General features: G+C 43.3%; 1 protein-coding gene across 3 annotated transcripts in view; it reads right to left on the reverse strand.

Annotated features, from left to right (window-relative positions):
- Positions 1-27,458, reverse strand: part of NDUFV1 (NADH:ubiquinone oxidoreductase core subunit V1) — a 75,937-nt gene that overhangs the window by 17,485 nt on the left and 30,994 nt on the right. For 2 of the 3 annotated variants that reach the window (XM_056531145.1, XM_056531146.1), the window contains exons 2-4: positions 12,077-12,182; positions 3,579-3,658; positions 3,325-3,495 (exon numbers count right to left, since the gene is read on the reverse strand). In XM_056531145.1, the coding sequence (XP_056387120.1) occupies positions 3,325-3,495; positions 3,579-3,658; positions 12,077-12,169 (344 nt within the window). In that variant the 5' untranslated portion in view covers positions 12,170-12,182. Of the gene's footprint in view, positions 1-3,324; positions 3,496-3,578; positions 3,659-12,076; positions 12,183-12,268; positions 12,287-27,458 lie in introns of those variants that run through there. The other variant, XM_056531148.1, reaches the window with a different exon arrangement.

The following is a 27,458-nucleotide window of genomic DNA, read 5'->3' on the forward strand; positions in this document are numbered from 1 at the left end:
GTAAATGGCTATCTGGCGGCAGCTGAAGCAGTCAGCGCTGCCGGATAGCCATTTATGCGATGGCCCCGACATACAAAAGCCTCGTATGTTGATGCTGCCTTCAACAAGCGATGGCCTCTGAGAGGCCATCGCATGTTGAAATTATCGTATGTCGGGGCCTCGTAGGTTGGGGGTCACTGTATCAACGTGCTCATCTGGCCCTATTGCTGTATGTATCATGTATTAATGTGCTTTTTGATGTGGCTGTTATTTGTGCTACTCCTACTTTTGCTGCCAATAATACCGCTGCTACCTTATATTTTATTCCTTGTTATATATGCTGCTATTGTATAGCCTGCCAGATTTAATGTCTGTTTTTATGGCTTTCACACGCTATTACTTGCTACTATTCAGTATCGACAACGCTCTAATGCGTCAACAATATATAGATTTGCTCTTTTAATTCATGACTGTATATTCATTTCTTTTTATCGATTGTTATAATGTTACCTTTGTGGATAGTTGTCCTTGGATTCGCTTCATATACTTACTCTGCTATTCATTTATTATTATTGTCAGGAGCGCCGTGAGTGGTCTCTGATACATGTATGACTTTGCCTCTGACAGCGCAAGGCTGTCTATTCAGCAGACTTATCAATGGGTTTACTCCTCCGCGATGTTACTGTTGGGTTGTCATCAGGTGATCATCGGCCCTGGCGATGCGTCCGTGACTACACAGGCTGAAGCTCCGCTATACCACGCTGGATTTCACATGTGCATGGCCACGATTTGTTTATTTACTTTTTTACTGAACCTTGCACTCATGCAGCACTACCGCTGCATGTGAACGCAGGGCATGCTTTGACTTTTAGTTATGAAACAATGTTACTATTAATTGCATGATTTTATTTAATTTCTTTCTGTGTATTCCATTTTAACTTTATGTGAATGTGTAAGTCATCTACTAGTCTTTATACACAATTCTTGATCTGTATTTTTCTGTATAGCTCCACCCACCTGTATATAAAGCACCGTTTGTGTTCTATATGCCAATCTGATGAAGGAGGATTGAGCCTCCGAAATGCGTCATTGTAATATACAGGGTGGGCCATTTATATGGCTACACCTTAATAAAATGGGAATGGGTGGTGACCATGGCGGCCATTTTGAAGTCACCCATTTTGAATCCAACTTTTGTTTTTTCAATAGGAAGAGGGTCATGTGACACATCAAACTTATTGGGAATTTCACAAGAAAAACAATGGTGTGCTTGGTTTTAATGTAACTGTATTCTTTCATGAGTAATTTACAAGTTTCTGACCACTTATAAAATGTGTTCAATGTGCTGCCCATTGTGTTGGATTGTCAATGCAACCCTCTTCTCCCACTCTTCACACACTGATAGTAACACCGCAGGAGAAATGCTAGCACAGGCTTCCAGTGTCCGTAGTCTCAGGTGCTGCAGAATGGGCAAAACAAAAATTGGAACAGGACCCTCAGTTTACGCAGAAGATTTTTTTTAAGTGAGGAGGCAAACTTTTATGTGAATGGTTGAGTTAACAAACAAAACCACCCCTATTGGTCTGACACTAACCCACATTGTATCTCCAAGGCTGTTGGAATACAAAAATTGATGGTATGGTGTGGTATATGGGGTATAAAGATATTGGGGCCATTCTTCATCAATGGAAACCTCAAGGCCACTGAATATGCGAAATTGCTACATGATGATGTGTTTCCCTCTTTATGCACTGAAGATGGCACTTTCCCTGAGTTTTTCCAGCAAGATGGTGCACCACCACATTATGGGTGTCAGGTCCGAGCATTCCTAGATGAACAGTTTCCTGGAAAGTGGATTGGTCATCGTGGGCCAGTTGATTGGCCCCCAAGGTCTCCTGATCTGACCCCCTTAGACTTTTATCTTTGGGGTCATCTGAAGGCAATTGTCTATGCTGTGAAGATACGGGATGTGCAGCACCTGAAACTACGGATACTGGAAGCCTGTGCTAGCATTTCTCCTGCGGTGTTGCTATCAGTGTGTGAAGAGTGGGAGAAAAGGGTTGCATTGACAATCCAACACAATGGGAAGCACATTGAACACATTTTATAAGTAGTCAGAAACTTGTAAATAACTCATGAAAGAATAAAGTTACGTTAAAACCAAGCACATCATTGTTTTTCTTGTGAAATTCCCAATAAGTTTGATGTGTCACATGACCCTCTTCCTATTGAAAAAAAAAAAGTTGGATTCAAAATGGCCAACTTCATAATGGCTGCCATGGTCACCACCCATCTTGAAAAGTTTCCCCCCTCACATATACTAATGTGCCACAAACAGGAAGTTAATATCGCCAACCATTCCCATTTTATTAAGGTGTATCCATATAAATGGCCAACCCTGTATATCAATAAATATAGTGCTAATGGGCACTTTCCTACTAACTCTGGTTTGAAATTCCTGGAACTATGAACAGCCCCTACAGATAAGGTTCCTCTCTTTTTTTTTTTTTTTTTTTTTTTTGTCACTTTCTTCTACACTACATGGGGGAAGATTTCGTCCTCTCCTGTCGGACCTTTGGGCTTGGCAGTTCCTTCCTTCCTGATGTTTAGTACCCCTGTGGGGTGATATGCATGTTTAATTTTCTACCAGGTGAGTAGCCATCTTGAAGAGCCGTCCCTTTCTTAGTCCCTGCTGGGATACTGGTGTCTTGGGTAATACACAAGGCGCTGTCCTCTTTTTTTTCTTTAGGTGGTAAGAGACAAGGCATCCTACAGGAGATTGTGGGGGTCCCAGACACTATAGTTTGGATAGGGGTTAAAGGGGTACTCCACTGCTCAATGTTTGGAACAAAATGTTCCGAACGCTTAGAGTCGGGAGCTTGTGACATCATAGCCCCGGCCCTCATGACGCCACGCCCCATGCCCTCAATGAAAGTCTATGGGAGACTTTCACTGAGGGGGCGGAGTGTGACATTATGAGGGGGTGGGGCGTGACATGAGGGGGCGGGGCTATGACATCACGCGCTCCCGGCGCCGGCTCTAAGCATTCGGAACATTTTGTTCCAAATGCTGAGCAGCGGAGTACCCTCTTAAGTTTTACCCAGTGGAGTATCCCTTTTAACTTTAATGGGAATTATGTTTAATGCATAATCCAGTTTTGCTTCCTGACTACTTCTGTTGAATGCAAAAAAGCTCTAGCTTTGAAAACAGGTGAGGTTTCCAAAGCTGGGATCCGCATTGGACATCTAAGACATGACCTATGGATAAGCCATAAATGTCCCAAATGTGAAATTCCCTTTAAGTGATTTGCTGTGGAATTTATCACAGGATTGAACCAAAGCTCACCGCCCATCAGATGGCTTGTTCATAAAGCTCCATTTCAAGCCGGTTGGAAAACCAGCACCCCCTCTTCCACGTAGGCCTGAAGCTTTCATCTCCCCCAATATCCAATCCACTCCTTTCAGGAGGATTTCCTTGGTCTTATACCAATCACCACGGCTCAGAGCTCCCTTCAACCTGCAGGAAGAGGAAAGAAGTTTGGTGGTGATTATAAACCAGTTTAGCGGCAGAACAATGCTGAAGACAAAATATAGGCTTACCTCCAGTCATGACGACCATAAAGATTGGTGAAAATACGATCTTCATCATTCAGGGGTCCAAACTTTGCCTTTTTTTGTGCCTGAAAATATTATTTAAAAAACAAAATTGTTCTTCAATAGGCTAACCCTATCACAAGCTACATATGCCATTCACCCCTGTAACCTAAGGTAGTTTAGTTATGTGAAATACGGTTATTTCTAATATGCTGTCTCCAGCGATCTGCCCCTGATGCTTAAGGGTAGTATGCATTAAAGGGGTACTCTGGTGAAAACCTTTTTTTCTTTTAAATCAACTGGTGCCAGAAAGGTAAACATATTTGTAAATGACTTCTATTAAAAAAATCTTAATCCTTCCAGTACTTATTAGCTGCTGAATGCTACAGAGGAAATTCCTTTCTTTTTGGAACACTGATGACATCACGAGCACAGTGCTCTCTGCTGACATCTCTGTCCATTTTAGCAACCGTGCATAGCAGATGTATGCTAAGGGCAGCATGGTGGCTTAGTGGTTAGCACTGCAAGGCCTTGGGTTCAAATCCCACTAAGGACAACAATAAATAAATGAAGACTTACTATTATTATTATTATAATAATAACGTCAGCAGAGAGCATTCCAAAAAGAAAATAATTTCCTCTGTAGTATTCAGCAGATAATAAGTACAGGAAGGATTAAGATTTTTTAATAGAAGTAATTTACAAATCTGTTTAACTTTCCAGAGCCAGTTGATTTAAAAGAAAAAAGGTTTTCATCGGAGTACCCCTTCAAGAGCACTTATATCCAGAGAACAGCTGTGCGTTGCCCAAGATGAGTCTATTGTCACTGGAAAAGGACCATGGAATTTAGATTGACAGTAAGTTATAAGCATTACTTTATAAAAAAAATGTAAAAAAAATTCACGTCATGCAGAAATGTCAAAAGTTTTAATCAGTTGGGGTCTAAGGGCGAGACCTCCACCGACCTTCTGCTGTATGAAGAGTAAATTCCGAAGAAATTTATTGCCCATTCACTTTAATGGGAATTTGCAAGGCCATTCACACATCAGACTTTCTGCTGTAGAATGTTTGATGCTGAATTTCTGCATTCCGCAAAAATATAAGTCTTGTCTACAGTTTATAATCATCAGATTGCAAATAAGGAACAATGCTGTTCCATAGAACAACATTGATCAGTGTTATTGGCACTCCATTGCTACTGCCTGCCATGGCTTGCTTCAGCAAAGGAGCGCCGACTGGACGGCAGAGAAGCAATTAATAGACTTCCCTCCATCGTACAGCTAATCGCGACTGCACAATTTCACTGCAGGTGTCCTGATCAGCTACCGGCACTAGATTTGGGTTAATGTTGCACATTGGCCTGATCAGCAATGTCTGGTATTAGTCACGGGTCCTGGCTGCTTATTGCAGCTGGGTCCAAGCGGGCATGAAGCCAGCTCAGCTCTTGAGCTTGCTTCATACCCCTACCACGCCATCTAAAGACGGTTTCTGCGGCTAGGGGTTAAAACTCCTTTACTGTATTTGCAGCTTCCACTTCTACAGGAAGTCTATTCTATGCATCCACTACACTCTCAGTTAAGTATAGAAACATAGAATGTGTCGGCAGATAAGAACCATTTGGCCCATCTAGTCTGCCCAGTAATCTGAATGCTATGAATAGTCCCTGGCCCTATCTTATATGAAGGATAGCCTTATGCTTATCCCATGCATGTTTAAACTCCTTCACTGTATTTGCAGCGACCACTTCTGCAGGAAGGCTATTCCATGCATCCACTACTCTCTCAGTAAAGTAATACTTCCTGGTATTACTTTTAAACCTTTGCCCCTCTAATTTAAAACAATGTCCTCTTGTGGTAGTTTTTCTACTTTTAAATATGCTCTCCTCCTTTACCATTATGTATTTAAAAGTTTCTATCATATCCCCTCTGTCTAGTCTTTCATCCAACCTATACATGTTAAGGTCCTTTAACCTTCCCTGGTAAGTTTTATCCTGCAATCCATGTACTAGTTTAGTAGCTCTTCTCTTAACTCTACCCAAAATTATCTATATCCTTCTTGAGAGACTGTCTCCAGTACTGCGCACAATACTCCAAGTGAGGTCTCACCAGTGTTCTATACAGCGGCATGAGCACTTCTCTCTACTGCTAATGCCTCTCCCTATACACCCAAGCATTCTGCTAGCATTTCCTGCTGCTCTATGACATTGTCTGCCTAACTTATTTTGAAATAATGAACTTTAAATCCCTTTCCTCAGATACTGAGGTTAGGACTGTAATCAAATATTCTATATTTTGCCCTTGGGTTTTTGTGCACAAGGTGTATTATCCTTCACTGATCCACATAAAATTTCAGTTACCAGAGTTCTGGCCATTCTTCTAAATTACATAAATCCTTTTCTATTAACCTTGTTACAAATCATTATTGTATTGTATCAACATCAAAAAAAAAAAATAAAAACGCCTTACTATCAAGCCCTTCTGCAATATCACTAATAAATGTGCCCAGTACAGATCCCTGAGGGACCCCACTGGTAACAAGACCTTGCTCTGAATATTCTCCATTAACCCCTTAATGACGCAGGACGTATATTTACGTCCTGCGCCGGCTCCCCCGATATGAAGCGGGATCGCGCCGCGATCCCGCATCATATCGCGTCGGTCCCGGCGCCAATCAACGGCCGGGACCTGCGGCTAATACCACACATCGCCGATCGCAGCGATGTGCGGTATTAACCCTTTAGAAGCGGCGGTCAAAGCTGACCGCCGCTTCTAAAGTGAAACTGAAAGTGACCCGGCTGCTCAGTCGGGCTGTTCGGGACCGCCGCGGTGAAATCGCGGCGTCCCGAACAGCTGACCGGACACCGGGAGGGCCCTTACCTGGGGCCCTTATCTGCCTTCCCGGTGTCCGATCGACGAATGACTGCTCCGTGCCTGAGATCCAGGCAGGAGCAGTCAAGCGCCGATAATGCTGATCACAGGCGTGTTAATACACGCCAGTGATCAGCATAGGAGATCAGTGTGTGCAGTGTTATAGGTCCCTATGGGACCTATAACACTGCAAAAAAAAAGTTTTAAAAAAGTGTTAATAAAGGTCATTTAACCCCTTCCCTAATAAAAGTTTGAATCACTCCCCTTTTCCCATAAAAAAAATAAAACAGTGTAAAAAAAAAAAAAATAAACATATGTGGTATCACCGCGTGCGTAAATGTCCGAACTATAAAAATATATCATTAATTAAGCCGTACGGTCAATGGCGTACGCGCAAAAAAATTCCAAAGTCCAAAAAAGCGTATTTTGGTCACTTTTTATAACATTAAAAAATAAATAAAAAGTGATCAAAAAGTCCGATCAAAACAAAAATCATACAGATAAAAACTTCAGATCACGGCGCAAAAAATGAGTCCTCATACCGCCCTGTACGTGGAAAAATAAAAAAGTTATAGGGGTCAAAACATGACATTTTTAAACGTATAAATTTTCCTGCATGTAGTTATGATTTTTTCCAGAAGTGCGACAAAATCAAACCTATATAAGTAGGGTATCATTTTAACCGTATGGACCTACAGAATAATGATAAGGTGTAATTTTTACCAAAATATGCACTGCGTAGAAACGGAAGCCCCCAAAAGTTACAAAATGGCGTTTTTTTTTCAATTTTGTCGCACAATGATTTTTTTTTCCGTTTCGCCGTGCATTTTTGGGTAAAATGACTAATGTCACTGCAAAGTAGAATTGGCGACGCAAAAAATAAGCCATAATATGGATTTTTAGGTGGAAAATTGAAAGGGTTATGATTTTTAAAAGGTAAGGAGGAAAAAACGAAAGTGCAAAAACGGAAAAACCCTGAGTCCTTAAGGGGTTAACTACAACCCACTGTTTTCTGTTCCTCAGCCAATGCCTAATCCATTCAACAATATTGATTAGTCCTCTGTGTGGGACAGTGTCAAAAGCCTTACTGAAATTTAGCAATGTCTACTGCACCTCCACCATCTATTATTTTAGTCACCTAATAAAAAATAAAATAAAATCAATAACATTAGCTTGAAATGATCTCTTAAGATTTTAAGTAAACCCATGTTGTTTTTCATCTTGCAATCCATGGGATTTTAGATATTCCACAATCCTATCCTTTAGTAGGGTTTCCGTTAATTTCCTCACTATTGTTGTCAGCTTTAGTGACCTATAGTTGCCCGATTTCTCCCTACTACCTTTATTGTGAATGGGCACGACATTTGCTAATATCCAATCTTCTGGGATGACTCCAGTTACCACAGATTGGTAAAATAAATCTGTTAACGGTTTTTGCTAGTACACCGCTAAGCTCTTTTAACCCCTTCCCACCCTAGGACATGTTAGCAACTGGACAGATGCATACGTCATCGTGATATCCTGCCCAGCTCGATGCGCTGCAGGAGATCGCCGTCGGGACCCGGCTGTCAACCCGAAACTGGTCTCAGCAGCATTAACCCCATAGATGCTGTGATCAGTCCTGATAACGGAATCGACGGGGGAGGGGCTCCCTTTGTTCACCAACGGCGAACCCATGATGTGATTGCGGGATCCCATTGGTGTCCATGGCAGCAGGAGGCCAACTGATGGCCTCCTGTCTGCCTAGTACGGCAGTCTGTGAGGTCCAGCCATAAGCTGGATCGCACAGGCTGCATGTTCGTTTATATTGACAGTTATACTGTGCTGTAGCACAGATGTACTGCAGCGAAGTATATAACCTGTAAAAGTTGAAAAGTAAAAAAAATAAGTTTAAAAAAAAATATAATAAATTGTAAAAAAATAAATAAATGCCCCTTTTCCCATAAAACCCTTTATTAAATCACCCCAAAAAATATATACCCAAAACTATACATAATAGGTATTGCCATGTCCGTAATGACTTTCACAATAAAATGTTTTTATCCCACACAAAAAAAAAAAAGGATTTTGTTGAGAAAAGGGAAAAGAACATAAAAAAGCTATATAAATTGGGTATCAAGACCATACCGACCCACAGAATAAAAATAACATTTTTTTTACCATACAGTGAATGCCATAAAATAAAAAAACCATGCCAGAAATTTTCAAATTTTTCTAAATATTTTGGAGTTTTTCACAAAAAATGCTGCATGAATCAACAAAGATATACCACTATTATAAAGTACAACATGCCACGAAAAAACTCTCAGAATCGCGTTGCTAAGTAAAAGCAAGTCAGAGGTATTACCACTTAAAGAGAAACAGGCCAGATTTAAAAAAATTAAGCCCGGTCATTAAGGTAAAACCAATAAGTTTGGGTGTATCCCATCAGGCCCCTGTGATTTATTTGTCTTAACTTAGACGGCCGACTTAGAACCTCTTCTACTGTAAAGACACATGCATCAAAAGATTCATTAGTCTTCTTCCCTAACTAAGGTTCTTTTCCTTTATTTTATTCAGTAAAAACTGAACAGGCATTTTCATTAAGGGAGCCAGCTGGTGATTTATCCTCTTCCACATACCTTCCTTTCTTTGTTTTTAATTTTATTATTTTTTGTTTTTTTATTATTATTATTATTATTATTTTCGTTTTTCATTTATATATACCGTATTTTTCGCCATATAAGACGTTCCGGCATATAAGACGCACCCAATTTTAAAGGAGGAAAATCTAGAAAAAAAAGATTCTGAACCAAATACTGTAGTAAAATATTTTATATCAGTATAGTTCCCCCACAATAGTTGGCAGTATAGTTCCCCCACAATAGTTGGCAGTATAGTTCCCCCACAATGGTAGGCAGCTCCTCCCCCCCTCCCCCCACAATAGTTGGCAGTATAGTTCCCCCACAACAGTAGGCAGCTCCTTCCCCCTCCCCCCCACAATGATTGGCAGTATAGTTCCCCCACAATAGTTGGCAGTATAGTTCCCCCACAATGGTAGGCAGCTCCTCCCCCCTCCCCCCCACAATGGTTGGCAGTATAGTTCCCCCACAATGGTAGGCAGCTCCTCCCCCCTCCCCCCCACAATGGTTGGCAGTATAGTTTCCCCACAATAGTTGGCAGTATAGTTCCCCCACAATGGTAGGCACTGGCAGCTCCCCCCCACAATAGTTGGCAGTATAGTTCCCCCACAATGGTAGGCAGCTCCCCCCCCTCCAAAATGGTAGGCAGCTCCCCACCCTCCACAATGGTTGGCAGTATAGTTCCCCCACAATGGTTGGCAGTATAGTTCCCCCACAATGGTTGGCAGTATAGTTCCCCCACAATGGTTGGCAGTATAGTTCCCCCACAATGGTTGGCAGTATAGTTCCCCCACAATGGTTGGCAGTATAGTTCCCCCACAATGGTTGGCAGTATAGTTCCCCCACAATGGTTGGCAGTATAGTTCCCCCACAATGGCTGGCAGTATAGTTCCCCCACAATGGCTGGCAGTATAGTTCCCCCGCAATAGTAGGCAACTCCCCCCCACAGACATACAGCTTCCAGCCATATACAGTGTATGGCTGGAGGCTGTATCTCTGTGTGCTGCCCCCACAGTGATCCGGTCACTGCTCCTCTGGCCCAGTGTCACATCTACTGCTATGGCCTATGGACCATAGCAGTAGGTGCCGGGACCGGAGGAGCGGTGACCGGAACGCTGAAGATTACACACTGCCGGTCACTCACCAGGCCCCGGTCGGCGTGCGTCTTCCTCCGGTCCTCCGGCGCCTCTATGGTTGTACGCACGGGACGTCACTGAGGTCCCGTGCGTACAACCATAGAGAGGCAGAGGATCGCAGGAAGACCGCAGGAGGACCGGAGGAGGACGCGCATCGGCCGGGGAATGGTGAGTGACCCGCGGACAGCCTTATGTCCCGAAAAGATTTTTCGGGACATAGGGATGTCCGGCATAGGAAAACCTATGATTTTATCTGCCCGGGCCGGCTCCTGTGTGCGGCTGCAGGCGGGGTCCGGCCAGAGCAGGTAAAAACTAATACTGTATATTAAAAACCAGGGGGCCTCCAGCTGTTGTGAAACTACAACTACCAGCATGCCCAGACAGCCTTTGCCGGTCCGGGCATGCTGGTAGTTGTAGTTTCAGAACAGCTGGAGGCCCCCTGGTTTTTAGTATACAGTTATTAGTAATTCACTTGCCCGGCACCCGGAACTGTATGTTCCAGGCATAGGGCAATAAACATAGCCGGTGTGAGGTGAAAAATTCACCGGCGGTCATGAGGCTGCTGCGGGTGGGGAGCGGGTAGTCAGCGCTGTACCGCACCGCCGCAGCCTCTGTACTTACAGCTGACTTCCCGCTCTCGCCCGCAACAGCCTTGGGCGTATATTCGCCGTATAAGACGCACCAACTTTCCCCCCCACGTTTTGGGGAAGAAAAAGTGCGTCTTATACGGCGAAAAATACGGTATGTATATATCTCATTTATATATGTCTTGTCCCCTTTTTTCACTAACTGGGCTAGTCTTTCTTCTGCCTGCGCTTTAGAATCTCTTATACAAAAGTAGTGTACTAAAGTGTTTTTTCAATAAAATGTGTACAAGCACAATATTTATCACATGCCATGTATCCATTTATTACATTTGGTGTGCGTGCACGCTACTGCCACACAGATTAAAAAGCGTAGAAAAATAGTTTACCTACACCATTTTTAATAAATACCCCCCTCCCCCACAGGTTTTTCTTTAAGACAGTTTTAATAAATGAGGCCCATTTTGAGCAGTTTTGGGGTCTAGTGTACAACAAATACATAGTGGAGCAACCATGGTAATAAATGGAATGAAAGGACCATGGTACCCAGACAGATTATCAAAATTTAGTTTAGGGGGAAAAAAAAAAAAGACAGCTTATAACTATGTATAAATATATCAGGAGGCAGTACAAAAATCTTTCCCATGCTCTATTTATACCAAGGACTTTATCTATACCAAGGGAGCATCCTCTAAAAACTGTGGCCCTCCAGATGTTGCAAAACTACATCTGCAGGCATAGTGGCAACATCTGAAGGGCCTTAATTTGGAGACAACTGGCCTAGAGAAAAGTTTCTAGACAAGCACAGATTGGGGTTCTTTACTGTAAGAGCAGTGAGGCTATGGAACGTTCTACCAGAGGAAGTGGTCACGGTGAACTCAATAAAAGAGGGGCCTGGATGCATTTCTGGAGTGTTATAATATTACAAGTTATGTAATATCTTGTCACTAGAATTTAAAGAAGGGCCATTGATTGAGGGGTTTATACTGATTGCCAGAGGAGAATCAGGAAGGTATTTTTTTTTCTAAAATGAGAAAAACTGGCTTCTACCTCATGGGGATATTTTTTCCTTTTTGCCTTCCAGATTCCTTTTTTGTATGGTATTTGTTTTGTGTAAAATGCCATGCCCATCATTGGCTAACAATAGGTGGCTCAAACAGAATGAGCATAAAGCAGTTTTTATCTGCCCTTAAAAGGAACATTCTCAAAAACCACCTTACAGAAAGCAGCAAGTCAAGTTTACAATACAAATCTTCCTGTAATGTAATTGGTTATATGGATCAGTCTAGAACTTACCTGTTCAGGTGCTGTAGAGTTAAATCTAAAGGAAACAGCGGGTGTGGCTGAGGGGAGGGATGAGCGCAGTAAGTGTCGGAGAGACAGCATCATCCTGGCAGAAAACCTAGAAAAAAAGTGATGGCACTGTAAGAAACAAGCCAGAAATATCCACAGAAATAGCAGATCCTTTATTAAAATGATTAAATATACCTTGATATATAATCTCTGTACTTTGCTGTGGTATATGTTGCCGCTATAAATATTAATAAATTGATAAAATAAAAGTATACATAAATTCTACGTCCAAACTACATCACGTAATTTTTCAATTGGAATCCATGCTACCGCCCCCTATGCAGAAAGAAAAATCAACATGCCACCATCAGGGATCCAGAACGCAATTCACTCCAGTGAACGGGACTAATCCTGCATCCATGGGTACGGACTGCTGGTATGTGAGATTTTTCCTAGGTAAAACTACATACTCAACCTCTATGGCTATCTTCACACAGGTGGAAAATGTGTAGAATGTCCACACAAAAACAGTTGCGGAAATTCGACACATTTAATTAACCAGCGGGCACAAGGATTTCTCGGAAATGTGCCGTCTCATAGATGACGATGCATTTCTCTGCAGACTCCGCAGAAAGAATATACTTGACTATTGTCTACAATTGCTGTCCGCTACCTCCCACCCAACTCCTGTGTCTCATAAGGTCTGCTACCTCCCACTCAACCCCCTAATGCTTACATTTACATCCTGTACATGAAGTGACTGCAAGAGCATATGCATAGCACTGAAAAGTAATAGCAATCTAGTGATTGCTATAAATAGTCCCCTAAAGGGACATAAAAAATTTAAATAATAAAGTTCCATTTTCAGCCTACTGGTCAACTCTATTTTTTTACATTTTTTTTTAAAACCGAGGAACGTGCTCTCAAATCACCCAAAGTGCAAGAAAAAGTGCAAACGTGTTACACTAAAAAAACGTGCACAAAGGATGCGGTCTATCGCAAGCCCTTCTCTGATAGGAGAGAGGCCCCCCAACAAACCTTACCCTTCGCCTCCGGACCAAAAGGTACCTGCGAGGTTCCAGGTTCGATGTCCCTTTTCGCCGAAGCTACTATGGGACCACAAATGCTCCCGGCATCCCCCTTGGCGTTAGCCAATGTATCTGTCCGCAGAGCCGATAACGGTAGGTACCCTGCCAAAGCAGGTGTACCTGGGGTGTTTGCAGGGAGGTGCGGAACCTAATGGCCACACACACCTCCCCTAGACCGCCAGGAGGGAAACCCAGAAGGGCTACCGCATCCTGACAAATCCCGTGAACACACAACACGCAAAAAGAGACGCAGTGAGACAAAAAGAAATAAATAAGTGAATGTGTGCAGATATACTGCCCGGACATCCGGCCGGATCTATAAAAATTTCTCTGATCCTAGCCAGAAAGCCGGGAATCAAGAGGTGAGTGCCACAAGGTGAAGAGATTATGGTGCCCGTGCTTCAACTCAGTGAGTCAATACTCCCAGTGAGTTTCGGCACCTCAGGGTCACCACTCCCCGAGGCACAAAAGTACCTCGGCTCTAGACCCTCTCAGCCTCATGGCGAGACCCTGAGGGAACAGGTCACACTGTGCTTTTAGCCTACTGGTCAACTCGTTTGCTTGTAACTCAAAAGACGCATCTTTGCTGTTGTTTCTTCTGATGCGAACAACCTGACCATAAGGAATAGCCCTTTTTACATGAGGAGGGTGAAAGCTCTGGTAGTGAAGGAGGGAGTTTATAGCGGTGGGCTTCCTGTAATTAGATGTAACAATCTTATTTTCCACAACTCCCACCTTCACATCCAGAAACTCCATACTAAGCCCTCCGTACACAACAAGACACAGAAAGAGCTTTAAAAATGGGGCGCAAAAATGCGGGTGCTTTCTTCATCTCCTGCGAGGAGAAGGATGAACTACAAGTGATAAGCATTAAAACGTTGGAGAACAGAGTGGTTAATCTAACGGAGAAGGAGGTAGGCCTTTTTTGGACCATTAACTCCCTAAACTCCTATAAAGAGGGTATACGTGAACCTAGAGGTCTGAGGTGCTGCAAAGATCCAGCCCAATTTATGGATGATACTCCATTTATACAACAATGGAGAGAGGCTCATCTAGACCATGCATTTAACCTGATGTGTATGATCTTAAAAAGGAATGAATCTGAATATGAAAGCGTTACATCTGAATTATGCCGCACAAAAACGGAACTGAGAAAACGCTACACAGAGGAACAGTTTGTCTTTTTTCAAAGAAGCTCGATAAAAGATTAATAATAGTCCAAGCCGAAGTCAAGGACAAAAAAAAAAAAGGAGATAAATTCGTTCGAGATAAACTCTATTACGGAAAAGGACATATCTTTGAATGGAGTGCTAAAAAAAGGTACAGAAACTTAAAAACCGCCTGAGAAGAAGGAAACAACATTATGGCACAACGGATTCGGATTCAAGTCTGTCTGACGAAATGAGAGAATTTCAAACTAAATCCAACATTAAAGGGGTATTCCAGGAAAAAACTTTTTTTTTTATATATATATATGAACTGGCTCCAGAAAGTTAAACAGATTTGTAAATTACTTGTATAAAAAAAATCTTAATCCTTTCAGTACTTATGAGCTTCTGAAGTTAAGGTTGTTCTTTTCTGTCTAAGTAATCTCTGATGACACGCGTCTCGGGAAACGCCCAGTTTAGAAGCAAATCCCCATAGTAAACCTCTTCTAAACTGGGCGGTTCCCGAGACACGTGTCATCAGAGAACACTTAGACAGAAAAGAACAACTTTAACTTCAGAAGCTCATAAGTACTGAAAGGATTAAGATTTTTTAATAGAAGTAATTTACAAATCTAGAAGAAATAGGAGTACGCGCTAGGAAAAATAGCAATAATGAGATGAACTAAATGGAACCATGTCCTACCTTGCAATGAGTAGTGTGGTACTGAACTGAAGCAGCGGTCCTCTGGAATATGAGCACAACAGAGTTGTTTTAGCAAATAAACGAGTGGTTATGATAAATAATAAAATGGATAGTAGCAGTGCAAGTACCTATATTAGAATATGTGGTATATTATTGGAGAATGTAATTGTATTGCGGCACTTTCTAGGAGTACAAGATGATAAGTCCTTCCACAGTGGGCCCGTTTAGAGGGTGCTCCAGCGCTGCAAATTGTAATAAAAAAGAGAGAGGTTCCTCAGATTCAGGCAAAATAAAAGCGTTGTAATAGAAATAGGTACCTGATGTCCGTTGCTAGTCAGGGACGTCGCTTATTCGGGGTGATGGTCCTCAAAACAGGGATAGCGGGAGAACGCTCCGGCCTGTAGCGTCTCAACCTGCTTCCGTCCTCGTGGTAAGTGACTCGATGTTGTGAGTAACTGATAGTGACGTCACTATGGGGGCACGGAGAGTCCACAAAACTATCGACGCGTTTCGGAAACTTTCGAATTTCCTTCGTCGGGATACGTGATGTGGATGAAATGGCTTATACTTATAGGAGGACGTGGATCTGATGTTTAACCCTATGTTTACTCCCCTGGATAGGTAAGTCCTTTGATTTGCATATGGTTCAGCGCTGGAGTTTCATGTTAAAGATGTGGGTACTATGATATTTGTTATTGCAATGTTTTTGTTAGGATAAAAAGCCGAACAGTTCCATTTCTTCATTAAGACCAAATGGGGCCATGGAATTTAAGTTAAAAATCCACTTGCTTTCTGATCTGGATAATTGTGCAATAAAATTTCCCCCTCGCCAGTGTGGGGCAATTTTTTCCAGGCCACAAAATTGCCCCACACTGGCGAGGGGGAAATTTTATTCCACAATTATCCAGATCAGAAAGCAAATGGATTTTTAACTTAAATTCCATGGCCCCATTTGGTCTTAATGAAGGAATGGAACTGTTCGGCTTTTTATCCTAACAAAAACATTGCAATAACAAATATCGTAGTACCCACATCTTTAACATGAAACTCCAGCGCTGAACCATATACAAATCAAAGGACTTACCTATCCAGGGGAGTAAACATAGGGTTAAACATCAGATTCATGTCCTCCTATAAGTATAGGCCATTTCATCCACATCACGTATCCCGACGAAGGAAATTCGAAAGTTTCCGAAACGCGTCGATAGTTTTGTGGACTCTCCGTGCCCCCATAGTGACGTCACTATCAGTTACTCATAACATCGAGTCACTTACCACGAGGACGGAAGCAGGTTGAGACGCTACAGGCCGGAGCGTTCTCCCGCTATCCCTGTTTTGAGGACCATCACCCCGAATAAGCGACGTCCCTGGCTAGCAACGGACATCAGGTACCTATTTCAATTAGAACGCTTTTATTTTACCTGAACCGGAGGAACCTCTCTCTTTTTATTACAATTTGCAGCGCTGGAGCACCCTCTAAACGGGCCCACTGTGGAAGGACTTATCATCTTGTACTCCTAGAAAGTGCCGCAATACAATTACATTCTCCAATAATATACCACTTATTCTAATATAGGTACTTGCACTGCTACTATCCATTTTATTATTTATCATAACTACTCGTTTATTTGCTAAAACAACTCTGTTGTGCTCATATTCCAGAGGACCGCTGCTTCAGTTCAGTACCACACTACTCATTGCAAGGTAGGACACGGTTCCATTTAGTTCATCTCACTATTGCTATTTTTCCTAGCGCGTACTCCTATTTCTTCTAATTTTGTATTATTCACTAGTTGTATGCCTTACAGGGAAGCATACAGGAGTAAAGCAGCAAGGATATAGCCCACAGTCTCCTCCAGCGCGGGTGATATATATTTATTTAATTTACAAATCTGTTTAACTCTCTGGAGCCAGTTGATATATAAAAAAAAAAAAGTTTTTTCCTGGATAACCCCTTTAAGACCCAAGCACCTTTAGACAGAGGACAAGGAGAGGGGGTCGGAAGAAGGCCAATAAGAAACCAACCGGAGCAGAAGAGAAAGCAGGTCTCATGGAGAGATTAACAGAAGGACATGAGTTACCAAATACACAGAATGGGGGAGATTTATCATTAGGTGTCTATTACACTCTTGTCTATTGTACACTCTTGCTCAGAATTTACAAAGGCTGTACACTCCTTTGATAAATCTAGTGCAAATATAGAAATCCCCCCCCCCCCCCTCGCTCTACCGTACACTCCTTCTCTACCTCACAGGAAAAGTGGACATAGGGATTTTGTTCTATTGCTTTGAGGCCAGGATTCCATTGAGGTTTTTTGTCCATCATAAAAAACGCCAGAAAAACTGCCCCAGCTTTTTCCTGCATTGTGTCAGTTTTTCTTGCATTTTTGCTGGTGTGTGGAAACCAAAAAAAATGTACTTTACTTTTTTTTTTTCTCTTTGAAATTTAGATACGTGAATGCGGAGGACTATGTCAGATTTTGGGGATTGCGATGATGAACAGCATTTTTTTTTTAAATGTCAATAAAATGGTTAACAAGGGCTGTGGGGGAGTGTTTTTTTAAATAAAAATTTTTTTTTCAATGTGTTGTGTTTTTTTATAATTGAATTTTCAGGCTTATTAGTGGAAGGCGTCTTTTAGACATAATCAATTACTAGGCCAGGCTTAGCGTTAGCCCCCAAAACAGCTAGTGCTAACCCCCAATTAGTCCCCTTGTACGCACAGCCACAGGGGTTCCGGGAAGAGCTGGTACAAACAGGCCCGGAGCATCAAAAAAGGAGCTCCTGGGCCTAGGCAGTAACAGGCTAGCGTTATTTAGGCTGGAGAGGGCCAATAACAATGGTCCTTGCCCACCCTGGTAATGTCAGGCTGTTGCTGCTTGGTTGGCATCTGGCTGATACTGAAAAAATTAGGGAAGCACACTTTTTATTTATAAAAAAAAAACGCATAGGGTTCCCTCCTATTTTTAGTATCAGCCATATACCAACCAAGCAGCAAAAGCCTGACATTACCAGGGTGGGTGAGAACCATTGTTACTAGTTGGTATCGGCTCTTCCTGGCACCCCTGTGGCGGTGGGTACCGAGGTAATAATTGGGGATTAGCGCTAGTTGATTTTGGGGCTAACGCTAAGCCCTGGCTTAGTAATGGATTCCGTCTATACGACAGCTTCCACTACTAACCCTGAAAATTCAATTATAAAAAACACGACACATTGGAAAAAAATATTTATTTAAAAAAAATACTCCCCCACAGCCCTCGTTAACCATTTTATTGAAATAAAAAAAAAATGCTGGTCATCCTCGCAATCCACCGCATCTGACGTAGTCCTCCGCATTCACGTATCTGAAATGAGAAGAAAAGAAAAACAAGAAAAATGGGTTAGCAAATTTTTTTTGCTCTCCCCTGGGAAGAGTGCACATAATGCAGCGTGTTCCTAAACATGGAGCCTCCAATTGTTGCTAAACTACAACTCCCATCATGGGGGCTGTAGTTAAGCAACAGCTGGAGTCTCCCTGTTTGGGAACACACTGCCAGAAAGGCTCTGTTCCCATTATGCAAAACGCATAATGTGAACAGAGATCTGTCCCTCTGCCCTTGGACTACTACTCCTATCATGGGACAGAGCCTGTCCCATGATGGGAGTAGTTGTAGTACCGCAGCGCTGCTCAGGGTTGGCACTTGCACATCCCTCGGCTGCGGGACTTTTAGGACTACTACTCCCATCAAGGATAGACTCTGCCCATGATGGGAGTTATAGTCCAGGGGCTGTGGTGCAGATCACATCAGGTCATTCTGCAGAGACCCGCTGCGATCCGCATTTAGGTTAACAAGCCAGCGGCTCATGCGTCTACACTGCACTGCCACCGGCTTCTATATACACTGTCATAATTCATAAACCCGCCACTGGAACACAGGAGTTCTGATTGGTGGATAGCTATTGACCAATCAGAGCTCCCCTCTCCTGGCCGCGGGGATTATGAATTATGAGCGGTGTATATAGAAGCTGGCGGGCAGTGCATTGTAGATGCATGTACCGCCGGCTTGTTATCTTACTAAATGCGGATTGCAGCGGGTCTCTGCAGAATGACCCGCTGCGATCTGCACCTCAGCCCCTGGACTATAACTCCCATCATGGGCAGAGTCTGTCCATGATGGGAGTAGGAGTCCTAAAAGTCCCGCAGCCGGGGGAAGTGCCATCCCTCAGCGCTGCGGTACTACAACTACTCCCATCATGGGACAGAATCTGTCCCATGATAGGAGTAGTAGTCCAAGGGCAGAGGGGCAGATCATTCTCCTGCGATCCGCATTAATTAACTATACAAGCCTGCGGTAGATGCGGCTACACTGCGCTGCCCGCGAGCTCCTATATACAGTTCTTATAATTCATAATCCCCGCCGGGAGCCCTGATTGATGGATAGCTATTGACCAGAGCTCCCGTGTTCCAGTGGGGATTATGAATTATGACAGTGTATACAAGAGCCGTGGCAGCACAAGTGAGCTGCATGTACAGTTAATAAATGTGGATCGCAGCAGGTCTCTGGATAATGACCTGCTGCGATCTGCACCTCAACCCCTGGACTATAACTCCCATCATGGGCAGAGTCTGTCCATGATTGGAGTTGCAGTCCTTACTGTGTCAAAATAGACACTTTGGTATGTGTCCTCCGAGGTGGTGTATATGTTTTGTGCATCTAAAAAAAATATGCAGTTAGTAAATCGATGTCTATGGGAAAAATGGCTCTACGGTACACCCATAGGGTGACATCGTTAGAAAAAGTTCCACCAAAAGAAACGCACAAAAAGAACTATGCTCTGTATAGATTGATGAACCCCCCCCCCCCAATATCCTTAATTTAACAGATGTGATATTACAGGATGAGTGTATTTCTCTCCTTTCAAAGGGACTGAACTACTGCCTTGCAGAACCATTTGATATTGTGGACTTACAAGTGGACATCTTTAAAGCAGTTCGCAAAATGAGTCTGGAGAAGCACATTAGAAAGAGCGGTACCCCAAGTCAAATACTAAAACTGGGTGAAATACCCATTAAAATTGATCCGCTCGGCTTTAGTGCTTCTACAGACTTACCAGCTGTGTGTTATAAGGAGCAAAAATTTTAGTAGAATTGTCTAATGTTGGTTCAGTTTGTGAAATTGGCGAGGTGGCAGAAATAGAGTATTTCATAGGGGCAATGTCTCCACTTTCTGCCCTCCAGTACAGACAGGGAGTGCATTGGATTTAGTTTCAAAATTGGTGACTAATGAAGTAAAATCTGTCCTTTACCCTGAAATAAATAGCAATTTGTCAAAAACAGAAGAAAGGGCTCTTTCATGGCTTATAAGCAGGAGGAACCAAATTTTCAGGAGGGCAGATAAAGGCATTAATCTTGTGGTATTAACAAGGGAGCAATATAAATCTGAAGCTCACAGATTACTGGGGGATAAAAAAAAGTTTACACATGTCTCCCAGCAGATCCCACTAGTAAATATCTCAGCCAACTTCAGTCCCTATTAAGAAAATATACAGAGACAGGAACCATCTCCCAAAAAACTGCAGAAAAATTGCTACTGTGCTACCCTAAAAAAAACGTATTGGTATTATCTCCCTAAGGTCCAAAAGTCGCTGACCCACCCCCTGGAACGTCCAATTGTCTCGGGGATCGGGTCAGTGACGGAGGGCCTGTCAAAGTATGCGGACTGGTTACTCAGACCCATACTTATCCAACTTCCAACTTACTTAAAAAGACACTGGTGCTTTTTTAAGGGCACTTGAAGAGGTCCCTTGGCAGGAAGGTTTCAGCCTTGCCTCTGTCGACATGGAGAGCCTCTACACCCGGATCCCACAAAACTTTGGGGTCCGGATGGTGGGGGAGCTCCTCGTCGACATGGGCAAGGACCCCCTTTTTGTTGATTTCATTTGCCAATCACTTAGCTTTATTCTATCCCACAATGCTTTTAGGTTTGATGAAAAGTGGTTCAGGCAGGACTCTGGGACCGCAATGGGAACCCCGGTCGCTTGCACTTTTGCTAATTTACTTTGGCTGTTTTTGAGAATTTTTTTCTCAGCCAATACCCCTTTTCAAAATTTAGCGCCACCTTTCTTCGGTATATGGACGATATATTCATCACTTGGAAGGGGAATGAATCCGAATTCGGACAATTTGTCGAATATCTGAACAATAACTGTGAGTTCGGGATGCATTTTACGTATGTGTACGGAGGGCTTAGTATGGAGTCTGGATGTGAAGGTGGGAGTTGTGGAAAATAAGATTGTTACATCAAATTACAGGAAGCCCATCGCTTCAAACTCCCTCCTTCACTACCAGAGCTTTCACCCTCCTCATGTACAAAGGGCTATTCCTTATTGTCAGTTCGTTCGCATCAGAAGAAACAACAGCAAAGATGCATCTTTTGAGTTACAAGCGAACTAGTTAACCAGTAGGCTAAAAAGCACAGTGTTATCCCCACAATTTAATTCAAAAAGCCTATGACAAGGCTAAAGTGTTAAATAGGAACAAGCTTTTTAAGGAAAAACGTAGGAAAAATACAGAGAAAAGATTTGTCTTTTCATTAAAACACTAACATGGATAGTGTCATACAGAATGCAATACGTAAGTATGGTTATGTGATTGAAAGCGATCGTGACCTGAGAGAAGTAGAACCTGAACGACGTCCACTATTCAGTTTACGTAGAAATAGAACATTAGGAAGCATGCTAGGAAGTAATCAATTTAGAACAACATCTACAACATGGTTGGAAAACACTCTACCCTAAGGTAATCATAAATGCAGGCAATGTACACACTGCAAATATAACTCAGAGGCTAAGTTCTTAAAATTGGGAGATATTGAATGGAAAATCAGGAATTTCATTACATGCAAGAGTATGTATGTGGTATATGTGATCCTATGCCCGTGCAGATTGTATTATATAGGGAAGACAATTCATTGTCTGTACAGTATATAAGGGTGCGAGAGCACTTTAAGTCAATCCGCACTGGCATAGGATCTCCACGTTTAATTGAGAATGTAAGAAAGGAACATGGAGGTAACACGGACGTACTGGCATTCACAGGGTTGGTAGTAGTATGTAACCCCAAAAATTTGGGACAGAAATAGGATGCTACTCCAACGAGAAGCAAAGTGGATTTTAAAAATGGATGCGATGGGCCTCCAGGCCTTAACGATAAAACTGATATGCCAGTGTTCCTTTAAATTTCAGTGTTTTCCCCTCCTCCTCTTCCTTGTCTCCACATGTTCTGTTTATTGTAAGTAAAAACAAATTTTTTTTCTGTATATTCTTTTCTAGAATCTAACCGTTTGCTTACATTTGGTAAATGTATATCTTTACATTTATATATATCTATATCTATATCTATATCTATATATATATATCTATATCTATATCTATATCTATATAAAAATAAAAATAAACATTTAAAATAAAGTTCTTTATATATTCTCCTCGGGTAACTAATCATGTATTACTTGCTATTCACACCCTCCTATGTTTTGCGGTGTCTGTTTTTAGCACGGACCGGCATTTAGGAGTTACCACCCATTGCTGGCTGCGTCCCATCGGTTGCCAGGCAACGGGCGTTACGTGTTTAGTACATGAATGACAACGGCATGGTCCTACGTATGGGGATTTCCCTCATGCGTGGGACGGGCTGAGCAATTACATGAGCCGGATCACGTGGCACCGGGGGCTTCGGCGCTCCAATGGCGTCATCACCTGCCAGCGGCGGTACGACTTGGTGTGGTGAATGGAGGCCCGCGCCGGAACCGCAATCACCGGACAGGTGAGTTTATTCTGGAGTAGTATTTAAGGTTGTGAGTCTGCGAGGTACACTATATGAGCCAGATGATGCGCAAAGTGTGCGAAACATGTTGCTCGATTACCTGGAAGCACCCGCTTTTGGTGTCCCCCATGTCCTCTGTTGAATAAAGCATGGATGAAGCAATTCGGTGAGTGCAGCCTCCTTTTCGTACACCTACATTATTTTGTAAGAAAATTGTATTTCCTTTTAATAGAAATTATGTCTTATAAAATCATGGCTTTGTCCAAGAGGGCTAGCACTCCTCTGTCTGATATGACAGGAGAGAGCACAGAGGAGTCTTACCAGACACAGAGGAGTGCTATCAGACAGGAGAGAGCACAGAGGAGCGCTATCAGACAAGAGAGAGCACAGAGGAGTGCTATCAGACAGGAGAGAGCACAGAGGAGTGCTATCAGACAGGAGAGAGCACAGAGGAGTGCTATCAGACAGGAGAGAGCACAGAGGAGTTCTAGCCCATCCTCACTTACTGGACTTTGTCCATGCCTGTGCTTCAGCTTGGACAAAGCCATGATTTCTATAAAAAATTTAATAAAATATTCTTATATAGTATATTAGAAAGGTACATTTTTTGCCAGGGCATGTTAGGAGTTGTGGTATTGCTAACCCTAGAGAAGATGTTTGTGGCAGGCAGAGAAGTGAGTGGCGGCGGCTATATGAGCGGCAGCGAAGGGGGCTGACGTGAGCGGCAGCGGGCGGCTATATGAGCGGCGAAGAGACAAGTGTGTGGCGCAATTCCATAAGCTGCACCAGCCATCATCAGCTATTTTCTCACTTGTACTCCTAGCACTTACAGCAGAAGTGATGCTAGGAGCACACTGGGGAAAACAGCTGATGTTATCTGTGTTGCGGAGTTCCAGTATGGGAAAAACTCCTGCATCCCTCACAGCTGACAGAATCTGGAGGAAAGCAGGAGTTACCACACAGGCAGTGCATGATGTCTTTACTTTGTCTGTGCTCGCTCCTGGCGGCTCCGGCAGGCAGAGTGAAAGGCCAGGAGCGAGCACATTCAAGCGTGTCCAATGTCCATGCGTCATCAAGATGCTGCCTCTGGACCCCTAGTGGCCAGTTTTTTTAAGCAATGATTTCTATAAAAATGAAATAATTTCTTATGAAATATAATAGAAACGTTAATGTTTTGCCAAGATATACAACATATAAAGAGTTTTTGTATCTGACAGTGCCCATTTAAGAACATGCACTGTAAATGTCCTGCCCCTAATCCAGAGGGCGAGTGCAGGTGCACTTCAGTGTGCAGCAGCAGTGGGGACAACATCAGGACGACTGCAGCGGCAGGGGGATTAGGACTGGCGGCGGCAGCAGCAGGAGGTCAGTCCTGTGTGCCTTCTGCTGTTGCTTAAGTACAACTGCCAGCATGCACAGCCAAAGAGCATGCTGGGAGTTGTAGTTAGGCAACAGCTGGAGGCACACAACTACAGCATGCCCTTTGGTTGTCCGTGCATGCTGGGGGAGTTGTAGTTATGTAGCAACTAGTGCCACTTTTTTCCCTCTAGCTGTTACATAACTACAACTCCCAGCATGCACAGACAGCCAAAAGGCATGCTGGGAGATGTAGTTATGCGCCTTCCCATCAGCTGTCCAGGCATGCTTGAGTTGTAGTTATGCAACAGTTAGAGCACACAGGCGGGTTTATGGTTAATTTCCCCCTCCAAGTTTGAGTTGCGGAAAATCCACCACATCTCAAACTTGTAGCGGGAAACTCGTTTTAAACCAAACAGTGTTTGTACTGTAAAGACACCACACTGCACTACATAAAATAAAGAGTAGAACACTACATATACACATTCTCTTACAATGTTACTCTACCTCCTCCCCCCCTATAAAAATAAAAAACTGCTTGTACAGCATTGTTTACTAAACAGGGATCCTCCAGCTGTTGCAAAACTACTCTCATCATGGCCGGACAAACATTGACTGTCCAGGCATGCTGGGAGTTGTGGTTTTGCAACAGCTAGAAGCTCCCTCCCTGTTTGGAAAACACTGCCATAAGGTATTTTTGGTGGAGTTATCAAACACCATGCTTGCATTCGAGTCTGCCAATGAGAGAGAAGAGGAAGACCCCACTTTTCTTCTTTCTTTCTCCTTCCCCTCATCACCATCCAGTGATCATGAGCCCCCTACAAAGCTGTACTCCATAATAGCGACCTTGTACTCCCGTACAATTTTCCCTGTTCCACCATGCTAGAGATTTTGCCCCCTTCCACAGTACAATTTTCCCTGTCCCTATATATATATATATATATATATATATATATATATATATATATATATATATATATATATATATATATATATATACACACACACACACAGTGACCCCCCGAACTACTATGGCCCCGACATATGATGAAATCGACATACGATGGCCTCTCAGAGGCCATCGCATGTCGATGTCAGCATCGACATACGATGCTTTTTTATGTCGGGGCCATCGCATTAAGTGCTATCCGGCAGCGCCAAATGCTTAAGCTGCTGCCGGATAGCAGCTTAATGTTCCCCGTGTGGTGCGGTAAGTATTACTTACCCCTCCACAATGCTCCGGGGTGCCCTCTGGGTCCAGCACTGGTCTTCCGGTGTCCTCTCGGCCCTCTCCGATGACATCAATACGCTGCTGCGCACATCATCCAATAGGAATGGCGTACGCAGCGGCGTAATGATGTCGTTACGCAGGCCCAGTAAGGCCTTGCGGAAGAAAGCAGAGGACCGGAGAAGACAGCAGAGGACCGGAGAAGACAGCAGAGGACCGGAGAAGACAGCAGAGGACCGGAGAAGACAGCAGAGGACCGGAGAAGACAGCAGAGAACCGGAGAAGACAGCGGAGAACCGGAGAAGACAGCGGAGAGCCCAGCGGAGGCCCGGGGACACCAACTCGAGCGGTGGGGACAGGTGAGTACAGCTTCCTATACTTTACATTGCACAAATCCCTCAACATACGATGGATTCGACAAACGATGGCTCGTTTGGAACGAATTACCATCGTATGTTGAGGGACCACTGTACTAGCTGAGTACCGGGCGTTGCACAATTTTTACTTCCTAATCCTTGTTGTGGAGGAAAATCAACAGAGGAAGCTTTTGACTTCATATCCCATCCTCCTAGATTGTTGTCATATCCCGACCTCCTATCCTGTCCCGTAATATGTGTACCAGGTATTGAAATATCTCCAGCCGTACGGAAGTTATGTGGGAACATACATTTCCCATTGATTTGCATGGTACATGTGTATATATATATATATATATATATATATATATATATATATATACACACACACACGTTTAGTGTGAACAATGGTGCATTTCCAAATGCACCATTGTTCACACTAAACATCCTACGTGGACAACAGTTACGATTGCGCACAGGTACTATAACTACTATATCTTGCAGACTGATACAGGGCACTTGCACTTTTGCGCAGATAGGAATAGGATCACCACTGTGACAAAAGGAACTGCATGCACTTTATCTTAGTACAGCACTCAGCTTTACCTGACTTGACAAGCCTGGAAGCAATCCTTGGGAGGTGCAACAGCCAAGGAGAGGCTGTTACATGTGGACTTCACATTGCACTAAGGGTGTTGGATTTTTTTGAATTTAAATAAAATTGTCTTTTAAAGGTTCCCTTGTTTTCACCAGTTTTTTTATTTTTTGGGAGACCTCTACGTACAGTTGATACTAAGGTATCTGTCAGTGTTTATATATATGCCGGTCACAGAAATATACACCACCTATAGAGGAGGTGTATATTTTCCTGATTTTACATGTGTCAAGTCGGTCCTAAAGTCGCATGTAAGCCCCCTGATCGCCGCCTCCCCTCCATGTGAGACCCTCTCGATCTCTGCAATTGTCAGCCACCCCTGTTTTGAATTTTGAGGGGCTTTTGCTTCTTTTTACCCAGGGGTCAAGTCCTGGGGAAAAAAAGTGTGGGAAATCACCCAAGATTTCCACTTAAAGGGGTACTCCCCCCTACACATCGTATACTCTATCCAAAGGATAGAGGATAAGATGTCTGATTGCAGGGGGCCCGCCACTGGGGACCCCCGTATTCTCCCTTATGCACCCGGCATTCATTTAGAGCATTGGGTGCAGCGCCGGAGGCTCGTGACATCACAGCCACAGCCCCTCAATGCAAGTCTATGGGAGGGGGCATGACGGCCTCTCCCATAGACTTGCATTGAGGGGGCATGGCTGTGATGTCACGAGCCTCTGCCCCCTTCGCCAGTCATTCGGCACGGAGTGAAGTTCACTCCATGCACCGGATGTCTGGGGTGCCAAAGCCAAGATCATGGGGGTCCCCAGCGGCGGGACCTCCGCGATCAGACATCTTATCCCCTTTCCTTTGGATATGGGATAAGATGTCTAGGGGCGGAGTACCCCTTTAAGGGCTGGTCAAGCAGGACTCCTGTTAATGGGAACTGTGTTTCTGCTGTGGAAAAAGTGCAGGAACTCCGTTCCCATGAGTTCCTGCAGGACTTGAGCCCTGCTTTTACCCCTTGTGAAAAGGAGAACTTCTGGCTACACTAGCATGTTAGTATAAAACATTTTTTTTAAATATACAAACATGCTGGCGTTGCCCCATTTTTTTA

This window comes from Hyla sarda, chromosome 7, assembly GCF_029499605.1.
Source record: "Hyla sarda isolate aHylSar1 chromosome 7, aHylSar1.hap1, whole genome shotgun sequence".
In the NCBI taxonomy this organism is placed as follows: Eukaryota; Metazoa; Chordata; class Amphibia; order Anura; family Hylidae; genus Hyla; species Hyla sarda.